Source organism: Cricetulus griseus, chromosome 5 (assembly GCF_003668045.3).
Source record: "Cricetulus griseus strain 17A/GY chromosome 5, alternate assembly CriGri-PICRH-1.0, whole genome shotgun sequence".
Lineage (NCBI taxonomy): Eukaryota > Metazoa > Chordata > Mammalia > Rodentia > Cricetidae > Cricetulus > Cricetulus griseus.
Genome location: NC_048598.1, coordinates 76,122,611 through 76,143,753, shown reverse-complemented (window position 1 = coordinate 76,143,753; position 21,143 = coordinate 76,122,611). Strand labels below are relative to the sequence as shown.

The 21,143-nt window shown below is 40.0% G+C and overlaps 1 protein-coding gene across 1 annotated transcript in view; it reads right to left on the bottom strand.

The window, feature by feature from the left end:
* Positions 1–2,057: 2,057 nt before the first annotated feature.
* Cdh20 (cadherin 20) overlaps positions 2,058–21,143 on the bottom strand; it is a 70,203-nt gene continuing 51,117 nt past the window's right edge. Inside the window, exons 10-11 of the mRNA XM_027417846.2 lie at positions 19,186–19,437; positions 2,058–2,563 (exon numbers count right to left, since the gene is read on the bottom strand). Coding sequence (XP_027273647.1) covers positions 2,058–2,563; positions 19,186–19,437 — 758 coding nt within the window. The remainder of the gene's footprint in view (positions 2,564–19,185; positions 19,438–21,143) is intronic.

Here is a 21,143-nt window from a genome sequence, read left to right as displayed (position 1 = left end):
ACTTGTTACAAGTGGCAAATTGCTTCACATCTACTGCAACAGAAATTCTTTGGGTGAGATAGTTCGGTGAGATAGTCCTCCATTTGATTCTGTTATATAGTAAAATGCAACAGACAGTGCTATAATCCAGATTAGCAGAAGATTGTTTTGTTCTGAGTTTTAACAATAACTGTGTAATAATTCTTCAGTAACATGATATCAAAGAAAGAGTGTAGGGGACACCTAGGGGCTGGCTACAGGTGTGCCTGACCACGCCTTCGAGGCCGTGGTCAGAGTGATGTAGGGAAGGTTTAAGAGTGAGGGATGCTCATGTGGCGGCCCTTCTTCCCTTTCATCTTCAGCTTGCTGTACTTACAGCTGCCCTGCCAGCTGGCTAGGTCGCTCTGTAAGTAAGGCTTTTTCCTAATAAATTCCCTTGTAATTTTACCTGGCTCCGTATTGGTAATTGCCACATTTTTTCCACTTATTTTAATTAAGCATTTGTCAAACATCTAATGTATATAAAGGATACAATTAGGCTTATATTATATACTACTTAATTACTACAGGGGAAAAAGATGAATTGGCGAATTGTGAGCTCTTCTAAAACAAATAAGCTGATTTGTATTTGATTTGACAATAAAATAAAATTGAAAATAACCCATTATTTTTACCTTTTGTTGCTATATGATCTCACACAAAATTAAAAATACAAGTCAAATTCTTTCATGGTTGTGTCATTAATACTGAATTGTCCTTTAGCCTATTTCAGATATAACAATGAAGTTGTGATGTAACATTAACTATTTGAACTATATCATTAACCTGGTCAGCTATCAAAACAGAAGGCACAGCACAGCCCCATGCTTCTCTGACACTGCTTCTGTGTTATGAATCAGTCCCAATCCAGGCAATCTGAGGGTAAGCCAGGATCATAGAGCTCAAGAATGAAACAAACGTGCAGTTCACCTTTCCTTCTATTTAGCTTTTATTAAAAGAAGTGCTAAGGTACTGAGATGTAGTACATCATATTTATTAACAAAATTATTAACAAATATACAAAACTTGTACATGTAATTCTTTTACATCCATTTCTTTTCTATAATCCTGGTTGTGTTCAAGTAGGTTATCTACAGTATGTAAACATCCCTTGGGTTGACTTTACACAGATTAGGAAAGCCCTCTAACCCATGCTTTTATCAGATACTTCTTTTTATTTGGCTTCCGTGTGTTGCATCTAATCTCCACATTTGGCACATGGAAGAGACATCTACTGTGCAAAAGAGGCAGCTTTTCCGGTTTTCTTCTTACTTTTGCAGGGGCATAAATAGCTGAGAGGAAACAGTGCACTCTGTGACTCATTGACACTGGATTAGCTGTAATGCCGACTCTTGGTTCAGGTGTTAAACTTGAGCACAAGTCAATGCCTCTTCCTTTTCCCACCCTTCCCACCCATCCCCCATGCAAGGCCCAGTCAGTCTTAACCTTGTCTCAAAAGGGTTAAATGAAGTACCACCCATCTTAGAACAAGTAGCACAATTTCACTGAGGAATATTTTTCAGGGGTGTGTGTGTGTGTGTGTGTGTGTGTGTGTGTGTGTGTGTGTGTGTGTGTGTGTTGATTTCTGCAGATCTGGTGATCCGGAAAAACAACCTGAAATGGAGAATAAAGATAAAATAGATTCTACATAGGACTTGTTCCCAGCTTTCAACTACCATCTCCCGACTTTTCATGGTGGCAAAATGTCAAAGGCCTTGGTGAATAGTTTTAAAAAAGAAAAAAAAAAAAGGCCAAACTTTCGTTTATAATACTGCAAGCCTTTGAATACAGTGTCAGAAGAAAAAAAAAAAAAGTTGAGAAAAGGTAATTGGAGATTCTGCCCTCTTCTTCCTGGGTTTCCGTCTGATTATTTAACTTAGTCTAACCAAGTAAAGCTGATCCAGAGAGAGCTCTGCTAGGTCCGCTCATTCCCATCCTCACTGACCAGCACAATATTGCTCCTGCTTCTCGCCTCGTGCGCGAGAAGCAGCCTTTGAGAACGTCTGGATTTGGATGCGCGCTTGCCTCCGGGCTTTCCATCACCACACGGGCGCGGGCCCCTCCGACGCCCCGTAGAGTTCTGCGAGCTTCCGGAAGCGGGGTCCCCAGTCTGTGAGAAAGTCGAAACTCTGCTCCGAGTCCGAGGTGGCCGACTGCAGGGAGCTGAGCGAGCCGGCCACGGAGCCGTCGCCCTCGAACATGTAGGTCTGCAGGGAGTCGAAGGGCGGCGCCCACAGGTCCATGTCTGCCTCGTAGAGCTTGGCCAGCACGTAGCTGTGGACGGTGCTGCTAACCGCGCACGTCTGAGGCACGTAGCGGGAGAGGCTCTCGATCTCGGGGAGCATGTCCTGCCGCGTCCTGGGGGCGGCGCCCGCCTGCGCCTCGCGCGGGTTCCACATGGCCGCGATGTCGAAGGCCTCCGTGTCCTCTTCGCCGCCGCCCTCGTCGTCGTAGCGCACGATGTTCTCGTGGATGTTCTCGTCGTCGTCGATGATGTAGGGCTGCTTCCGGTGCCGCCTCATGGACAGGATGAGGAGCACCAGCACTGCCGGGAACACAAACAACAGGCACGGGTCAGTCCCCAGGGACACTTCATTGACGTGGGGACATTGACATGGGCTCAGAGTGGCGGCCAGGTGAGCTCTGGGGATTTCAGACCCCAGGGAGTTCACTAGTTCCACCTGATCCTCACTCCCACTTTTTTGCATTAAGAACTCGCGGGCAAATGAGGCTTCGTATTTCTTCAGTCCATTTCATGAGAAGCTGCCTAGCTTCATAGAAAGCCTGCGGCTCCGAAAATGCATGTAGACACATGACAAACCACTATGAAATCCCACTAACATAACACAAAGTACGGTGCCCTGCTGCGCTGTGGATCAGATCACGCACCCTGCTTATAGATTAATGACTTTAGTATACACTTACTGTAATCTAAAAATCTCATGTAGGTGACACTATAGGAAGGTAGAAGTTCTGCCCTCTTGCATGAGCATCTTAATAGGATTTTACTATAAATACAACTATATGTTGACAAATAAGGAATGTAGATGCATGAGGTAGGTGTAAGCAAAAAGTAATTGTCTTTTTATGCCTCTTTCAAAAGCTAAGAGCATTGTGGGAAGGCGTTTATCAGACTCCAAATCTAACTGAGGAGCTTTGGACATTGATAATTTTTGGTGTTTGGCTCCTGGTAGGTTAACCCTGATCTTGTGGATAGCTTCACACTCGAGTATCTGGATGGCACAAATTGGAGTGGTTAGGTATTTATTTATTTTAAAAGGGACACAAAATTGGGAGTGGGGTGGGAATGTGGGTAGATCTAGGAGGAGTTTAGGGGTGAATATGATTAGGATACAATTAATGAAATTCTCAAAAATTAATAAAAATTTTTCAAAAGCATAAATGACCCTTTCAGGTCCAGTAACGTCAGATTCTTCAAAAAGACTTTTAATTAGAGGGGTACTTGTGATTTTTTCCAGAGCCAGTGGTTTTTATGGAAGAGGAGGAATGAGTGGTGATGTTGTATATAGTTCAATGTGTTACCAAAGAAGTGCCACATTGTTAGATGTGTTTGGGGGTTTAGATAAAATTTTATTCCAACAAAGGCATTCCCCCCCCCCAGGTGTGTTCATTGGGGTTTAAAGGAGAGAGAGAGATAATCCCATTGAACTGTTTATCTTTGTAACTGAAAACATTTTCCAGGAAGTGTGTTGATGTTTCAGCTGTTGAAGTGCTATTGATTTTTTTTCCTGGTGTGCTTTGTTACAGCTGGTGAACAGTGACACAGTGACAGTTTGACACCACTGCAAAATAAACCCCAGTTTATTCAAGGGTGGTGGCACTGATGGTGTATTGTCATCTGTGCACCAAGAGATTACTGACTGCCCAAGAAAGCTCACAACAACAGATTGAAAGTTTTTGATGAGTAAAAATTGCACTTAATGATAATACCTAATATTTTTGTGAATGTCCTTAATTGGTGACAAAATGCATGCACAGAAAATAATGACATACACTTGAATATTTTCTCTATGTGTAAAAATATGAGGCTTGGGCAGGAACTGTGGGAAGAGACTAAGGATTCTAAGGAATTAGATGGGAGGTTTGTACTTAGTGTGAAAAACTAGAGCATGATTTGAATTTAAAATAGCATAGAAAAAATTGGTTTCTAGACTTCTGGTTCCAGTTCCCTGGCCCTAATCGGGGACACCTGACTCACGGGATCTGAACTCAGCCATCCGGTTCCAGCACACCCAGAGACTGCCAAAGCTCCAATAACAGTACTGCCTCCATCCAGGAGAAGAGGACAGACATCACAGTATTAGAACTGTTTGCATCTACCAGAAGGGAATGTTGGTCCCATACCCGCCAGGAGAGGAAGAGACTCCTGCAGCACCCACCAGAAAAAAGGATGGGAAGAAGACAATATAAAAGCACATTCAACAACAGAAAAATCAATATGACACCACTGGAGACTAGGGACCATACACCAGCAAGACCAGAACATCACAATGCAGATGAAGCAGAAGAGAATGACCCTAAATCATCTTCATGAAAATGATAGAGGGCCGCAAAGAGGATATGAGAAAATCCCTTAAAGAAATGGAAGAAAAAACAAGGCAAAAAATAGAAGATATCAACAAATCTGTCAAGGAAATACTTCAAGACCTAAAAACTGCAATAGAGACAATAAAGAAAGCACAATCTGAAGGAATGCTGGAAATAGAAAAGCTGGATAAAAGATCAGGAACTGCAGACACGAGCATAACCAACAGAATACAAGAGATGGAAGAGAGAATCTCAGGAGTTGAAGATACACTAGGAGAAATTGACTCATCTACCAAAGAAAATCTTAAGTCCAACAAATCCCTAACACAAAATATCCAGGAAATACGGGATACTGTGAAAAGACCAAACCTAAGAATAATAGGTATAGAAGAAGGTGAAGAAATCCAACTCAAAGGCCCAGAAAACATATTCAACAAAATCATAGAAGGAAGCTTTCCCAACCTAAAGAAAGACATGCCAATGAAAGTACAAGAAGCCTACAGAACACCAAATAGACTGGATCAAAAAAAAAAATTAAGGTCTTCTCACCACATAATAATCAAAACCCCAAACATACAGAATAAAGAGAAAATTTTAAGAGCAGCAAAGGAAAAAGGCCAAGTGACATATAAAGGCAAACCTATCAGAATTACACCTGACTTTTCCATGGAAACTCTGAAAGCCAGAAGGTCCTAGATAGATATTCTACCTACACTAAGAGACCACGGATGCCAGCCCAGACTACTATACCCAGCAAAGCTTTCAATCAATATAGATTGAGAAAACAAGATACTCCATGACAAAACCAGATTCAAACAATACATATCCACCAATCCAGCTCTACAGAAAGTTCTGGAAGGAAAACTGCAACCCAAGGAAGTTAACTACAACCAGAAAAATACAGGCAATAGATAATCCCACTTTACCAACAGCCAAAAGTAAAAAGGGATGGAAACCCACACATAATTTCACCACCACCACCAAATCCAAAACAAACAAGAATGAACAATCAATGGTCATTAATATCCCTAAATATTAATGGTCTTAACTTGCCCATAAAAACACAGGTTAGCAGAATTGATAAGAAGACAGAATCCATTCTTCTGCTGCATAAAAGAAACACACCTCAACTTCAAAGACAGACAGTACCTAAGAATTAAAGGTTGGAAAAGATTTTCCAATAGACTTAAGAAAAAAGCAGCAGTAGCAATCCTAATATCCAACAAATTGGACTTTAAACTAAAATCAATCAAAAGAGATGAAGGAGGTCACTTCCTACTCATCACAGAAGAAATCCATCAGGATGAAGTCTCATTTCTGAACATTTATGCCCCAAATACAAAAGCATCCACGTTCATAAAAGAAACATTACTAAAACTCAAATCACACATAAAATCTTACACACTTATAGTGGGAGACGTCTCACCACTGGACAGAAATAGCAGACAGAAACTTAACAAAGAAACAAAGGAACTAACAGAAGTTATGGCCCAATTGGGCTTAACAGACATCTATAGGACATTCCATCCGAACACAAAACAATATACCTTCTTTTCAGTGCCACATGGAACCTTCTCTAAAATTGACCACATTTTTGGCAACATAGCAAACCTCAACAGTTACAAAAAAATTAAAATAACCCCCTGTATCTTATCAGGTCATCACGATTTGAAGTTAGAATTCAACAACAACACAAATTGCAGAAAACCTACAAACTCATGGAAATTAAGTAATGCCCAATTGCACAATTCCTGGGTCCAGGAAGAAATAAAAAAGAAATTAAAGATTTCCTAGAATTCAATGAGAATGCAGACACAACATACCCAAACTTATGGGACACTTTGAAAGCAGTGCTAAGAGGAAAATTCATAGCGCTAAGTGCCCACATGAAGAAACAGGAGAATAATCACAGTAGAGAATTAACAGCACAGTTGAAAGCTCTAGAACACAAAGAAGCCAATATACCCTGGAGGAGTAGACACCAGGAAATAATAAAATTGAGGGCTGAAATCAATAAAGTGGAAAATAGGAGAACAATACAAAGAATCAATGAAACAAAGAGTTGGTTCTTTGAGAAGATCAACAAGATAGACAAACCTTTATCCAAACTTACCAAATAGCAGAGAGTGAACATGCAAATTAATAAAATTAGGAATGAAAAGGGAGACATAACAGACACAGAGGAAATCCAGAGAATCATCTGGTCATACTTTGAAAAACTGTATGCGCGTGCGCTGCTTTTCCAACTAACCATCTTTGGAACCCACTCATCTGCCTGTTAGCTAAAATCTGGTAAGACCTCCCTTGAATTTTCCGAGGTTCAGGTTTGGGATCCGCTCCAGGACTGGTGCTTTTTTGCTTTTTCAGTTCGGACCACTGGGTCCTTTTTGTTTCAGGACAGTTGTGTCCCCTTCGGAGCCAGGCCCCTGGCATACACGGGCTGAAGGGTATCTGGAGAGGAGCTTTATGCTGTTTTTTCCATGTGCCTCACCCATGGAAAATGCATAGAGGAACCTTTCTGGTTGCAGCCAACAGGTGGGTAAACAGACAAAAAAGCGGCTTATGGTCGCCACCATCTTGGCCATGTGGGCTAACCTGGGGGCCTCCATTTTGGCCATGTGACCTACCTGTAGGCACACCCACTCCATCGGCCTGTGCCAGCAAACCTGGCTGCCAGATCTTTTTGCTTTTTATTTTATTTTATTTTTGTCTGTGATATCTTCTTTCACTGGTTCTGTTGCTCATGGCTTGTTTACAGAATACTGTGTCTTTCCAGGGCCCTCTGTTTAAGTCTACTCTGTCCCTTTAAATCTCATGTCTGTTTACTACAATGTACAGATCAGAGATTACATTCTGGTTCCCCCTTTTACTCTTAACCAGTCCTGCTTGTCTCTGTACATGTAATTTAAATTTAACTTTATACTTATCTAACTCTATATACAACTTAAATTAAACTGTGCCAAGTCTCATATTTCTAAATTGCTATGTATCTTTAAATGATGATGAAAGTTTAAAATCATAAAGGCTTATTTCAAATTAACAAAATATTTATACCATTCAGTTCATCCTGTAAGCTGTTTACAAAGGTACAGCTTTTTTTTTAATTACAAAAAGGGATTTTTTCCTAACTAAAGTCAAACTTTTGACTGCTGAAATACTAAACAGACAAACAGCCCTCAAATGCTCAGAGATCTAGAGAACATGGCATTTAAAATCTTTTGTTAAAAAGCTTTTTATAACAGAGAGATAGGCCAGCTGCTGGCCCTACCCCATTTCCTCCAAGAAGACTGATGAGCACTGAAGAAACTTCATCTCGAGTCAGTGACAACGCTAGTCACTGAGCAACCCTGCCCTTCACCTCAACTGCTACAAAGTACTCCAGACCTTGGACAAGAGGACAGTGGAATCAACTTTCCTGTGTTGCTTGGGCCAACGGTAGGGAGCCTTCCTGTAGTCCATAATCCACAGGTCAAAAGGTTATTGGCAGGAAGGCAGGTGTCCTGTAGCCCGCTACTATGGATGGAGGACTTTGGGGGTGGCTGTCCATGCAGCCTGCTGGCAAGTCTCTGTTATTCTTTAATCATTAATTCAGGCAAAATCTTATCCTTCTCAAGAACTCTGATGCTTTTGATAACTGGTAGTCTTGCCAGCTTAAAGCAAAACAGATTTCAGGAACAGGTATTTTGGGGTTTATCTATGTGAAGATAGGAAAGTGTAAAATGTATGAAGGTATGGGAATATAGTTACGAAGGTCTGAGGATGGAAAGTCTAAGATGGTAATATAAGGTGTATGAATTAAAGTTATGAAGGTCTGAGGATAAAAAGCCCTAAGTGATGGTAAAGTGATCTGAGACATTAAAAAAAATGAAATATGTTCCTGATTTCTCTATTTCTCATGCTACTGTTCATAGTAAAGTTCTACAATACCACTATAGGATCATAACTACAAGGTCAAGATTAAGATGCTTTTCATTGTCCTAAAAAATATCTGTCAGTTTTAAAATGGTAATGCTTTCTGCCAAGTTGCTTCTAACAATATATGCTGCTAATTTGTCTAATACTTATTTTTCCAAAAACTATAAGGATTCTTGTAACTTCCAGGGAGCTGAATTTGGATCCAAACAAACAGGTCAGATTCACTCTAGTTATTCAATCCTTCCCTGGTCCCAGGAATCCCTTCCCTCATGTTGGGACTCCTCAGGAACCCTTTCCTCATCTTACAATCTTCCCCTCAAGTGACAGGACCTAAGAAAAAAAATTTTTTTCTAAACTTAATCTTGTCCTCTGCTCTGCCAACATCTTGCCAGGTCTAAGAGGTGCCAGGGAGTTCCATACAGCCTGGACTTCGATGAAACAACCAGCTACCCCAGGACTTGGCAGCACCCCAACCTTCTCAGGTCCCCCAAAGATGCTCAGTGCCCCCCACATCAGCAGGAAGCAGTATTGAGAATTCGACACCCTTATTCCTTATTCTGCCATGTCCAACACCCCCACCTTTTTAAAATAATAAGTAAAAGTGGGATTGAAAGGTTCAGGCATTAAGCTGCTCTGCCCCTGTTACCTGGTGGAACAGGCAGTACCCTGGTCAGCCCAGGGTTCCATGGGAACTAAGTCTGCACACAGGTACAGAGGACCCCTTTAAAAGACAGATCCCTACCCATTTATACTCTCTCTACACTTCTTTCTGTACACTCTCTACTCTTCTCCTCTTCTCTGTCAGCTTCTGCTTCTCTTCTCTCTCTCTCTATGGTGACCAGCCATGGCAGTCAGACATTTACCCTGTTTCTCTTCTCTCTTAGTCTCCCTACTCGGCCAGGCCTATAACAAACTGGTTAATATGTCTAATATGTCTCATCTTGTGTCTCATCTTGCACCCCTTCTTCTTTATATCTAATTTAAACAAAAATTTAACAGAGGTCAGAGGACAACTTGTAGGAGTTCCTTCCTTCTACCATGTGAATCCATCCCCCCAATATCACCCCCAGCACTTAGCAGACCACCAGTTGCAGCCTCCCTTCCTTCCCTTTCCTCATCTCCAGTGGACACACAGACCTTCCCCCTCCAACCTTCTTCACTATCCCTCTGCTTTATGCCAGCCTCCAACTTAAGCATGCATTTCCTAGGAATGCTCCAGGAAAGCCTGCCAGGGAAGCAATTAGGCCATTAAAGAAGGTAGGCAAGCTGCAGATCTTCACTCTCCCTCTTCTCTGCCATTAATTCTATAGTCTCATCCCTAGCTCTGTAGCAGACCACCTTTTGTGGCCTCTACTCAATCTCTGCCTTGACCCAGGGAACTAAACAAATCCTGGTGGAACCCCCTGCTATCCTCCTACCTGTGAACCCCCTCAGCTTCAACCTCCTAGACCATCTCCATTCCTAAGAGTCAGTTCCCAATACCTAGAAACACATTTTACTTGGAAATCCCAGTGGCACACATGGCAGGATCCCAGAAAAATTCCCTATCAAGCAACATACAAACAACACACTCTGTTTCTTGCCCCCCAAGAAACAGAGAGGGCAACAACACACACATAGCAAAGACAAGACCAGATGTCAGCACCCAGAATTACAATTATACCAAACCTAGATGCCTAGATTGCAGTGCAAAAACACATAACAGCCAGGACAATATGTCTCCACTCGTGCCCAGCGACTCTACTACAGTAGGCTGGAGAAAGAAACTGAAGCAAAAAACAAGGTCCTTAAAATAACTTTTATAAATATGATCCTTAAGGAGGAAATGAATAAATACCCTTTATAAATTTTCAAAACCATAAGCAGTGGAAGGAAATGAATAAAAATGTTCAAGACTTGAAAGTGGAAATAGAATCTATAAACAAAATCCAAACTGAGGGAAATCTGTAATGAAAAATTTAGGAACTTTAACAGGAACCTCGTAGGCAAGCATCACTAACAGAATATAAGATGTGGAAGAGAAAAATCTCAGATATTGAAGACAACATGGAAGAAATGGATAGCTCAAAAACAAACTTAAATCTAAAACAAAAATCTGGCACAAAACATCTGGGAAAGCTGGAATGCTATGAACAGACCAAATCTAAGAATGATAGAATTAGAGGAAGGAGAAGAAACACGGGACAAAGACATGGAAAATAATTTCATCAAAATCATAGAAGAAAATTTCCTCCCAACTTATACCAAGTAACTTATAAAGGCAGTAGTGTTAGCATAGCTCTCCACTTCTCAATGGAGATTCTAAAAGCCATAGGGGCTTAAATAGATGTTCTAAAATCTAAAGAGATCACAGACTACTATATCCAATAAAACTTTCAGTCTCAATAGATGGAGAAAATGAGACATTCAGGGATAAAACTAGATTTAAGCATTATCCATCTACAAATACAGCCCTACAGAAGGTGGTAGTAGGTGATCTTCAACATGAGGACATTAACACTCAAGAATACACAAGGAATAAATAACCTCAGAGCAACTAATCACGAGGGGAAACGCACAGGTACCACACACACACACACCCACACCCACACACACCCACAACTGCAAAATAACAGGAATCAACAAACATTGCTCATTGATATTTCTCAACATCAATGATCTCAATTCCCCAATGAAATGACACAGACTAACAAAGTGAGTGAGACAACAGAATCCTTTCTACATCTAAGAAACATACATTACCATCAAAGATTGATACCACCTCATGGTAAAAGGATGGAAAAAGATAATACAAGATGTAACCTGTTATAGCCATTTTAATGTCTGACAAAATAGGCTTCAAACCAAAACTAATCAGAAGATATAGAGAATGACATGATATATTTGTCAAAAGAAAAATCTACCAAGAAGACATTGCAATTTGTAACATGTGCACCAAACATAAGGGCATCCAAGTTCATAAAAAACAAAACAAAAACAAAAGCAAAAAAAACACTGCTTTAGGGTAAATCACATATTGATCCTCAGAGACTGGTAGTGAGAGACTTCAGTACCTCAGCCTCAACAATATACTGGTCTTCCAGACAAAAACAGACATGCTGGAGCTAACTGGTATCATAAACCTAATGGACCTAACATATTTACAGAAGAATATTAACAAGAATATACATTCTTTTCAGCAACTCATGAAACTCTAATATTTACCACATACTCTGACACAAAATCTCAACAGATATTAAAAAAATTGAAATAACACCCTACATCCTATCATACCACCATAGATTAAAACTGGATGCCAACAACAACAGAAAGAACATAAAGTTTACAAACTCATGAAAACTGAACAACTTACTACTGGATAAAAAATGGATCAAGACATAAATCAAGAAAGAAATGATAGACTTTCTACAACTGAATGAAAATGAATATACAACATACCCAAACTTATGGCACAAGGAAGCCTGTTATAAGAGGCAAGTTCATAGTACTAAGTGCCTACATATACAAAAAATGGAGAGATCTCATACTAGTGAGTTAACAACACACTTGAGAGTTCTGGAATGAAAAGATGAAACTATACCCCAAAGGAATAGAGGTCAAGAAATAATCAAACTCAGGGCTGAAATCAACAACAACAACTACAAAAAACAACGAATCAATGAAACAAATAGTTGGTTTTTTGAGAAAATAAGATTGAGCAACTCTTATTCAAACTAACTAAAGGACACAGAAAATATGTAAATTAACAAAATTAGAGATGAAATGAAGACTTAACAACAGACCCCAAGGAAATCAGATCATCATAAGGACATATCTTAAAAGCATGTACTCCAACAAATTGGAAAATCTAAAAGAAATGGATAATTTTCTCAATAGATACCACTTACAAAAGTTAAATTGAGATTAGATAAGCAACTAATTCTTTGTGAAATAAAAGATCTATAATTCTTTGTGAAATAAAAGCAATAAAGCCTGGCAACCAATAAAAGTCTAAAGCAAGATGGTTTTACTGTAGAATTCTATCAGACTTTCCAAAAAGAGCTAAGACCAATACTTCTAAAATTATTCCACAAAATGAACACAGAAGAAACATTGCACAATTTGTTTTACAAAGGCACATTTACCTTGACACTTAAACCACATAAAGACCAAACAAAGAAAGAATTACAGATCAATTGAACTTGTGAACATAGATGCAAAAATTTTCAATGAAATACTTTCAGACTGAATCAAGAACATATCAAAAGTTCATCTACCGTGATCAAGTTGACTTCATCTCAGAGATTCAGAGGTAGTTCATTATACTTAAATCAATTAATGTAATCCACTATATAAATAAACTGAAAGACAAAAACCACAAGATCATCTAATTAGATGCAGAAAAGGCCTCTGACAGAATTCAATGCTCCTTCATGATAAAAAGCTCTGGAAAATTTAAGAAAATAAGGGGTATACTTCAACATAATGAAGGCAGTTTACAGCTATCCCATAGGCCACATAAAAATAAATGGAGAGAAATTCAAAGAAATTCCACTAAAATCAGGAACAAGACAAGGTTGTCTACTTTCTCCATGTCCATTCAGTATACCAATTGAAGTCTTAGCTTCAGCAATGGGACAACTGAAGGAGATCAAGGGTATACAAATTAGGAAGAAGTCAAATATCTTTGCAAAGATATCCACTGGGAAACTCCCACAACTGATAAACACTTTCATCAAAGTAGCTGGAAGCAAAATTAACTCACAAAAATCAATAGCCTTCCTATACACAAATGACAAATGGACTGAGAAAGAAATCAGTGAAATAGTACCCCCACAACAGCCTCAAATAATATAAAACATCTTGGAGTAACTCTAGCTAAGCAAGTGAAAGACTTGTATGATAAAATCTTCAAGTCTTTTAAGAAAGACATTGAAAAAGCCATCAGAAGCGGGAAAGATCTCCCATGCTCATGGATCAGTAAGATTAACATAGCAAAAAAGGTTATCCTACCAAAAGCAATCTATGGATTCCATGCAATCCCATCAAAATACCAACACAATTCTTCACAAATCTTGGATTGACAATATTCAGCTTCATATAAAAACACACAAAACCAGGATAGTTAAAACAATCATGAATAATCAAAGAACTGCTAGAGATATCACCATCCATAACCTCAAATTGTACCACAGAGCTATACTAATAAAAACTTCATTGTGCTGACACAAAAGAGACACAGTTGATCAACAGAATTGAATTGAAGACCCAGATGGACCCAGGTGAAGACACCTGTGTACACTGATTTTTGATGAAGAAACTAGAGCTACACCATGTAAAAACGACAGCATTTTCAGTGAATGGTGGTGGCCAAACTGTATGTACAATAATCCTAATAACTCCATACTTATTACTCTGTACAAAACTCAAGTCTAAGTGGATCAAGCATCTCAAAATAAAACCAGACACACTGAACCAGATAGAAGACAAAGTTGGGAATCACCTTGAATTCATTGGCATAGGAGACAACTGCTTGATCAAAACATAGATAGTACAGGCACTAAGATCAACAAATAATAAATGGGACTCAGAAAACTGAAAAGCTTCTGTAAGACAAAGGACAAGGTCATTCAAACAAAGTGACAGCCTACATAATGGGAAAAGATTTTTTTACCAACTATACATCTGATAGAGGACCAATATCCAAAATATATAGAGAGCTAGAAAAAAATGACCTGTATATTGAGAAAATAACCTAATTAAAATATAAGGTACAAGAGGAAACTCAAATGGGTGGGAAACAAAGAAATGTTCAACATCCGTAGTCATTAGGAAAATATACAAATCAAAACTTGAGATTTCATCTTACAACCATTGGAATGGCTAAGATCAATAAAACAAGGGACACTTCATGCTAGCAAGGATGTGTGATGTGGGATGTTCTGTTCACTTCAAATATGTGGAATATGTGTTGCTTTTATTGGGTGATGAATAAAGCTGTTTTGCCCTATGACAGGGCAGAATATAATTAGGTGGGAAATCCAAGCAGAGATGCAGAAGAAGGAGGGCAGAGTCTGAGAGTTACCAGCCAGCTGCCAAGGAAGTAAGATATGTAGAAAATGAGGTAACACCACTGTCATGTGACAATATATAGATGAATAGAAATGGGTTAATTTAAGATGTAAGAGAAAGCTAATAATAAGCCTGAGCCACTGACTGTAGGGGATGCTATAGCCACACCTGCTTAGGGGCTGGCTACAGGTGTGCCTGACCATGCCTTAAAGGGCGTGGTCAGGGTGATGTAGAGTGATGGACGCTTACGTGGCGGCTTTGCTTTCGCTTTCATCTTTGGCTTGCTGTATGGACTGCTGCCCTGCTAGGTTGCTCTGTAAGTAAGGCTTTTCCCTATTAAATTCCCTTGAATTTTTACCTGGCTCTGTATGGGTAATTTCCCACATTAACTGACCAAGCAATTATAAATAATATTAAGGCTCTGAGTGAGTATTTTATAAGCAGCTGTGGGGACTGGCAGGTGAGAGAGAAACTGGTCCAGTGGGACCAGGCAGAACAAAGAAAAGTATCAGGCTACAAATGTGGAGTAAGGAAAATGCTTATCCATTGGGAGTGCAAACTTATATAGCCACTATGGAAATCACTGTTGCAGTTCCTACAGGAGATGGGAATCAACCCAGTTGTGCCACTCTTGGGCATATACAAAAAGAATTCATCCCACCACAGAGAACCTTGCTCAATTATGTTTATTGGTGCTTTACTCATAATAGCCAGAAACTGGAGACAACCAAGAAATCTCTCAATAGAAGAATGGGTAAAGACAATGTGGTACATTTCACAATGGAGTATTACTCAGCCATTAAACAAATGAAATTTGCAAGTAAATGAATGGAACTAAGAGAAAATCTTTCTGAATGAGGTAACCCAGACCCAGAAAGACAAATATGGTATGCATTCACTTATGTGGAATGCTAGTTGTTAAGTCAATGATAAGCAAGCTACAATCTGTAGAACCACAGAGGTCAGGTACAGAATAAAGAACTAGCTGGGGCACATAGATCTCCCTAAAGTAAGGGAAATAGATTGAATAATTAGGGCTAGATATGGGGTGCAGGGGAGACAGGAATGGGAGATCAAGCAGGGAAGGGGAGAAGAGGAAGACTAAGGAGGGGAATATGGGGTGAGACTGCTAAAATTAAGGGCTAACTGAGGGGCAGTATAGAAACCTAATACAGTTGAAACTTTATAAATAGGTGTTTAGGTGATCTAAACAAAATTGCCAAATGATCAGGGAGACAGAGTCTCAACTGGCTATTCCTTGTCATCAAACAAAGCTTCCAGTACTGGGAGTGGGATTGCATCTAATTGAACTGTTAGCCACACAGGTCCCCTAGCAATCCCCAAACAACACAGGATGTTGCCAAGGCTATAGGCTACTCTCTACAAATAAAAGGTAAAGCCTTTTTCCAGAAGGCAATACATACACAGTTCCTTGAACATGAAGTAGAGCTGGTGCCTACAAAGAGCCTCCACCCTTATGGGCTATTGGCTTTGGTATTGGATGATAATCTGTGTGTCACCAAAGGAGAAAGATAAACAACAAAGCTACAAACCCTCCAATCTACAATGGTGTCCTTTCTTCAAGATACACTAATGCAATGGTATCACAAAGCCTGTGGAAATAACAGCCAGTATCTTATTTGACTTAAGATCTGCTGTATGAGCTGACACTCCTTACCTGACACTGATAGCCCAGGGACATAGGGTAAAACCAAATACTACTGTACTAGTAAAAGAATGTAACAGTAAAATGACTTCCAATGACATTCTGCTATAATTATAGATCAGTGCTTTGCTCAGCCATCATCAGAGAAGCATCTTCTTGCAGAAGATGGGAACAAATACAGAGACACACAGCAGAGAGAGAGAGAGAGAGAGAGAGAGAGAGAGAGAGAGAGAGAGAGAGAGAGAGAGCACTTTGGGATACTCATTTCTAAATAGGGATGTCTTCATCAAATTCTCCCCACAGGGCTGAGGGCACTTTAAGGAAGATGAGGCAGACTAAGAGCCAGGGGAGATGGAGGCCATAAGGAGAACAAGAACCTCTGTTTCAACACGATCAAAGCTCATATGAACTCACGGAGACTGAGGCAGCATGCACAGGGCCTGTACAGATCCTAGAGCTGAAAGAAGAAGTTAACACATGTCCCCATCTCTGACCCAGAAGCTACCTGCAGTTGATAACCACTTACAAATGAAAATTGAGTTTCCTCCAAGGGAGCCTCACCAGGTAAAAAAGGAAGCAGTAGAGGGCCAATAGAAAAGGAACTCAACTGCGTCTGTGGAGGCTTATAATGTTGGGGCTTTTTATTTTTTAATTTTATTTCTTTAATTTTTATATTATTTCCATTTTTATATTCTCTCTCCCCCCCTCTACAGGTCATTTGCATTTAAATTATGGCTTCCATTTTGTGACTTTATGGGTCTCTTGAGTGTAGGAATGAGTATGTTTCTGCATTTGTATGATTTTTTTCTTTCTGACTTTTCTTGGGCTCTTTTCCTTCTGTTTTATTTTTTAAATCTTATTCCAATGTGTTTGTTTTTTATTTTATCTTACCTTTTATTATTATCCCCCTGAAGCCTGTTTTCTAATGTGAGACAGGAAGGGGTGGATCTGGATGGGAGGGGGTTGGGAGGAACTGGGAGGAGTAGAGGGAGGGGAAACTATAATCAGAATATATTATATTAGAAAAAAACCCTATTTTTAATAAAAACAAAAGCCAAAACCTATCAGAGCCTCTGAGTCCTTGCTGGAGAGAATTCTGGTAGGTATACAGAATTAGGCAGATGTAGAATAGTCAGCTCCTGAGAAATAAGACTGATACTTGCCTTACTTATTTTCTTTACATAAAACCTGTTATAAATAGCAGCATTAAATTATGCCTTATCAGATTTGGGGGAAAACAATTCTGAGTGAAGAATGTGTGCGTTCTGAGAGAACATCAGTCCTGGGAAGGCTTATTCTCTACGTTCTGTAGGGGTGGCATACAGGGCCCGCCCACAAGGTTTTCTAGCAAGTGGGTACATGACCAAGACATGAAAAAAGCCCACCTCCCAAAGTAAATATTACCCAAATGTTTAATCCTCTCTCTATCCCAAACCCGTGTGTGTACAAATCAACGGCAGTGTAAACCTGGGAGTTGTGTGAATTGTATTTAACCTGGATTGTGTTCTTTGAGAAGTAAACAAGTGTAAAACTAGTGGGATTTTTATGATACTCATGCTTATCTTGGCTTCTGGAAATGTCTTACTCTGTACAGTTTAAAAGATGGGACTTAGTTTACAAACGAAATTATCTCTTACACAGCACTCTGAGCCAATCTCTTTAAATCAGTCTTTCTGTAATAATGCCTCTTTGTGGGCCAGAATCAACTTACAGCATTTTCCAAGAACAGCCAGGCTGAAAATTTCTACTAGGAGCAGTTTACTTTTAAGGGGGGGAAAAAAAAAAAAAAAAAAAAAATCCTCCGCGTTCTGTACTCAAGGTCTCCTAGTGCCACCTTATGGACATTTCAGAAATTACAGGCAGGTTTTACTAGTCGGTACATCCCAGCCAAGGGCCAGGAGCCGTAACTGTTCTCTGGAAGACTATTTATGTTCCTTTCTTGTAACTTAAGACAGGACACCCCAAATACAACCAAAGCCCACATTATATTGTAAAATGTGTTTTGATGAGTCTATTCCACAGGCCTATGTAGAAAGTCAGTGCAATGCTGACTGATATTTTCCACAGTGAATTTCTTTCTTTGGTGTGACTCAGTCTCTTGGTGTTTAGGTAAACTAGAGATGCAAGTCTATTTAATTTAAATTCCCTTCCCCTCCCTTTACTCCTTTCTGGTGCTTTATATTTTTCCCCTGTGGAAAGTTGGCTGAAATTTCTCTTTCTCTTTCATTATTTATTTATTTTGAGATGTGGTCTAATTATGTAGTCAAGGATTTCTAGGCTGGTCTAGAACTCTCTGTGTAGACCAGGATGGCCTCAAGCTTGTAGCAGTCTTCCTGCCTTAGCCTGGTGAGTGCTGGAATTACAATGTATAAACACAGCAGCTGTGGGGTTCTATTCATATTAACTAAGAATGTTGTCTATTCCATTCGCTTTTCTCTAAGCCAGAAATATGTGCTATTGCTTAACTCAATAAGCAGAACAGAGGTGAGACAGGCAGGCCTGGCTAGGAGAAGAGAGTCACCTAGGAAGGGTGACCAGTGCATAGCGTGCCTGCATGCCAGGCCTGGCTCTGCTTCTGACATTTGGCTTTGGGCCTTTTGTTCAATCTCCATGATTTAGGTGCTACTAATTGGAAATGCATTTAAAGATATGGTTATCACATCCTCTCCCATGTAAATTTGTTCTATCATGTCAATATGAGCTTCTGTCATTGGAGATAAACTATGAAGGCCAGGGTGTTTGTCTTACTAATCTCAGGCCTACAGTAAGACACCTGATAATTCTATGTGCTCTAATCTTGCCAAAGAGGCCTTGAGGAAGGGGCTGTCTTCAACTTCTGTACTTTTCTCCAAGCTTCACTCTACCACCTTTGAAGTAAGCTTGAGAGAAGAAGTCCAATGCTGAGTAGCTGAAATAGGGACTCAAGTCTAAAAACATGTGGTTCCCCCCACACACACATGCACATACAAAAAGAGCCATCAACTCACCCAAGAGGACAAAGATGCAGGCCAAGATGGCAATGAGAGCACCCCGGCTCAAACTGACTGGGAGCATATAGGCCTCTGGGCTGCAGGACATGACGTGGCCATCATCATTGCAGCTGCACACTTGGATGGTGAGTGTGCCGGTACTGCTGAGTACTGGCTGTCCGCTGTCAGCTATGAGGATGGGCAGGTAGAAGACACTCTGCTCCTGCTGCCGGAAGCCGGACCTCCTGGTTAGAATCCGAGCAGTATTATCTGAAGGAGTAAGACATTAGGGGATTAATATCAAGAAAAAGAAAAATGAGAGTGGGGAAGGAAATGGAAGCCCCATCACTGAATTAAGTTCTTGCATTGACAAAAAAAAAAGGGAGGCAGAGACAGGGCAGAGGTGGGACAGAGGAGAAGGTGTGTCAGCTATAGCGGTAGTGCATTGGTTTGGCTCAGCACCTGCATTTGGGAACCAAGATTTTCATTTGCTTGCAGGTAAAACCATGAGGCCTAGGAGAGAAGCCCTTTTATGGGAGTCTGTCTTACCCTTTGTGACATAAAGTGCCCAGGGCAAACTGTTAGCCTTCAGATCTAACAAAAAGTGTTCTTGGGAAAGCTTGACAGAAATGAACAGTCATTGGTGATTTGTGAGCCCTGTTTGTTTCTGCTCAGCAGCTTGCCAAGGCCCTGCACTGCTTTCTGCCTCCAGGAAAGGAAAGCTGAGGATCCCACATGGCTGTACAAGATTGCTTATTTTTGCTATTCTGCCTGGAATTCATGTCTTTTGCTATTTTCTTTTATGCCTCTCAACTGGCATCACCACCTTCCTGAAGAACCTGTTCATTTTAACAGCTCATTTGAAGCTCCGGTCATATGGCACATCTTTTAACTTCTCCTGGCCTGTGTGCAGTCCAGACAGTTAATCTGGATTTAGTGAGTTCTGTTCTTTTAATTTTATTTTCTGTGCATGGCTGTTTTGCCTGTTTACTTGTCGGTGTACCACTTGTGTACCTGATACCTGCAGATTCCAGAAGAGGGTGTCAAAACTAGAGTTACAGATGACTGTGCGCTGTCATGTGGGTGCTGGAAATTAAACATGGGTCACCTGGAAGAGCAGCAAGTGCTCTTAACTGCTGAATCACATTTTTAAAGCCTTGGTGAAAATTATTAGTTACATTTCTTCCCATTTAAAAAATAAGAATTTATTATTTTCCTATTTAAAAATAAGAATTTTAATTAAGAGATAACTGTATACCTTTATGAGGTACAGGGTGATGTTTCAGTATATTTTTTTTCATTGTGTAATAATAAACTCAAGACATTCAGGCAACACATCATCTTTTTCGTGTGAGGTATTTGTGTGTGTTTGTTTGTGTACACATGAATGTTCCCATGAGTGAGGAAGCTAGAGGTTGATGTGGGGTGCTTTCGTTGCTCTCCATTTTATTTTTTGAGACAGAGTCTCTCACTGAACTTGGCCCCACCTCTCCAGTTGGATAGACTGGCCACTGAGCTCTGAAAATATGCCTGTTTCCCTCTACCCAGAGCTAGGCTTTGAGACATGCATTGCCACACCTGGAAGTAGCTTCCTGACAGAGCCATCTCCTTGGCCTCCTATTCATCATCTCAAATATTTCTCATCTCTCTGTAATTAGAATACTAGAAAATCATCTACTGTAGCCATGTGACCTTCACATTCATTATTGCTTAGTAAACACTTCTGCATAACAGAATTTAGTCCTTCTTTAGCTAAATGGTTGGATATGTTTTTCAAAGCTCTGTGTGCAGGCAGGCATATTGATGTTGATATTTGCCAAATACTATATAGTTTTAGATTTAAGAATTTTTAAGTTTATATTCTTAAGTAAGCTGGAATGCCTTTGATATTGAAAGCAAATATGGTTTTTGCAACGTTGTGATAACTTCAGCAGAGAATGGCTTGAGAGATGTGGTAGGATGCATAAGAGTAACTC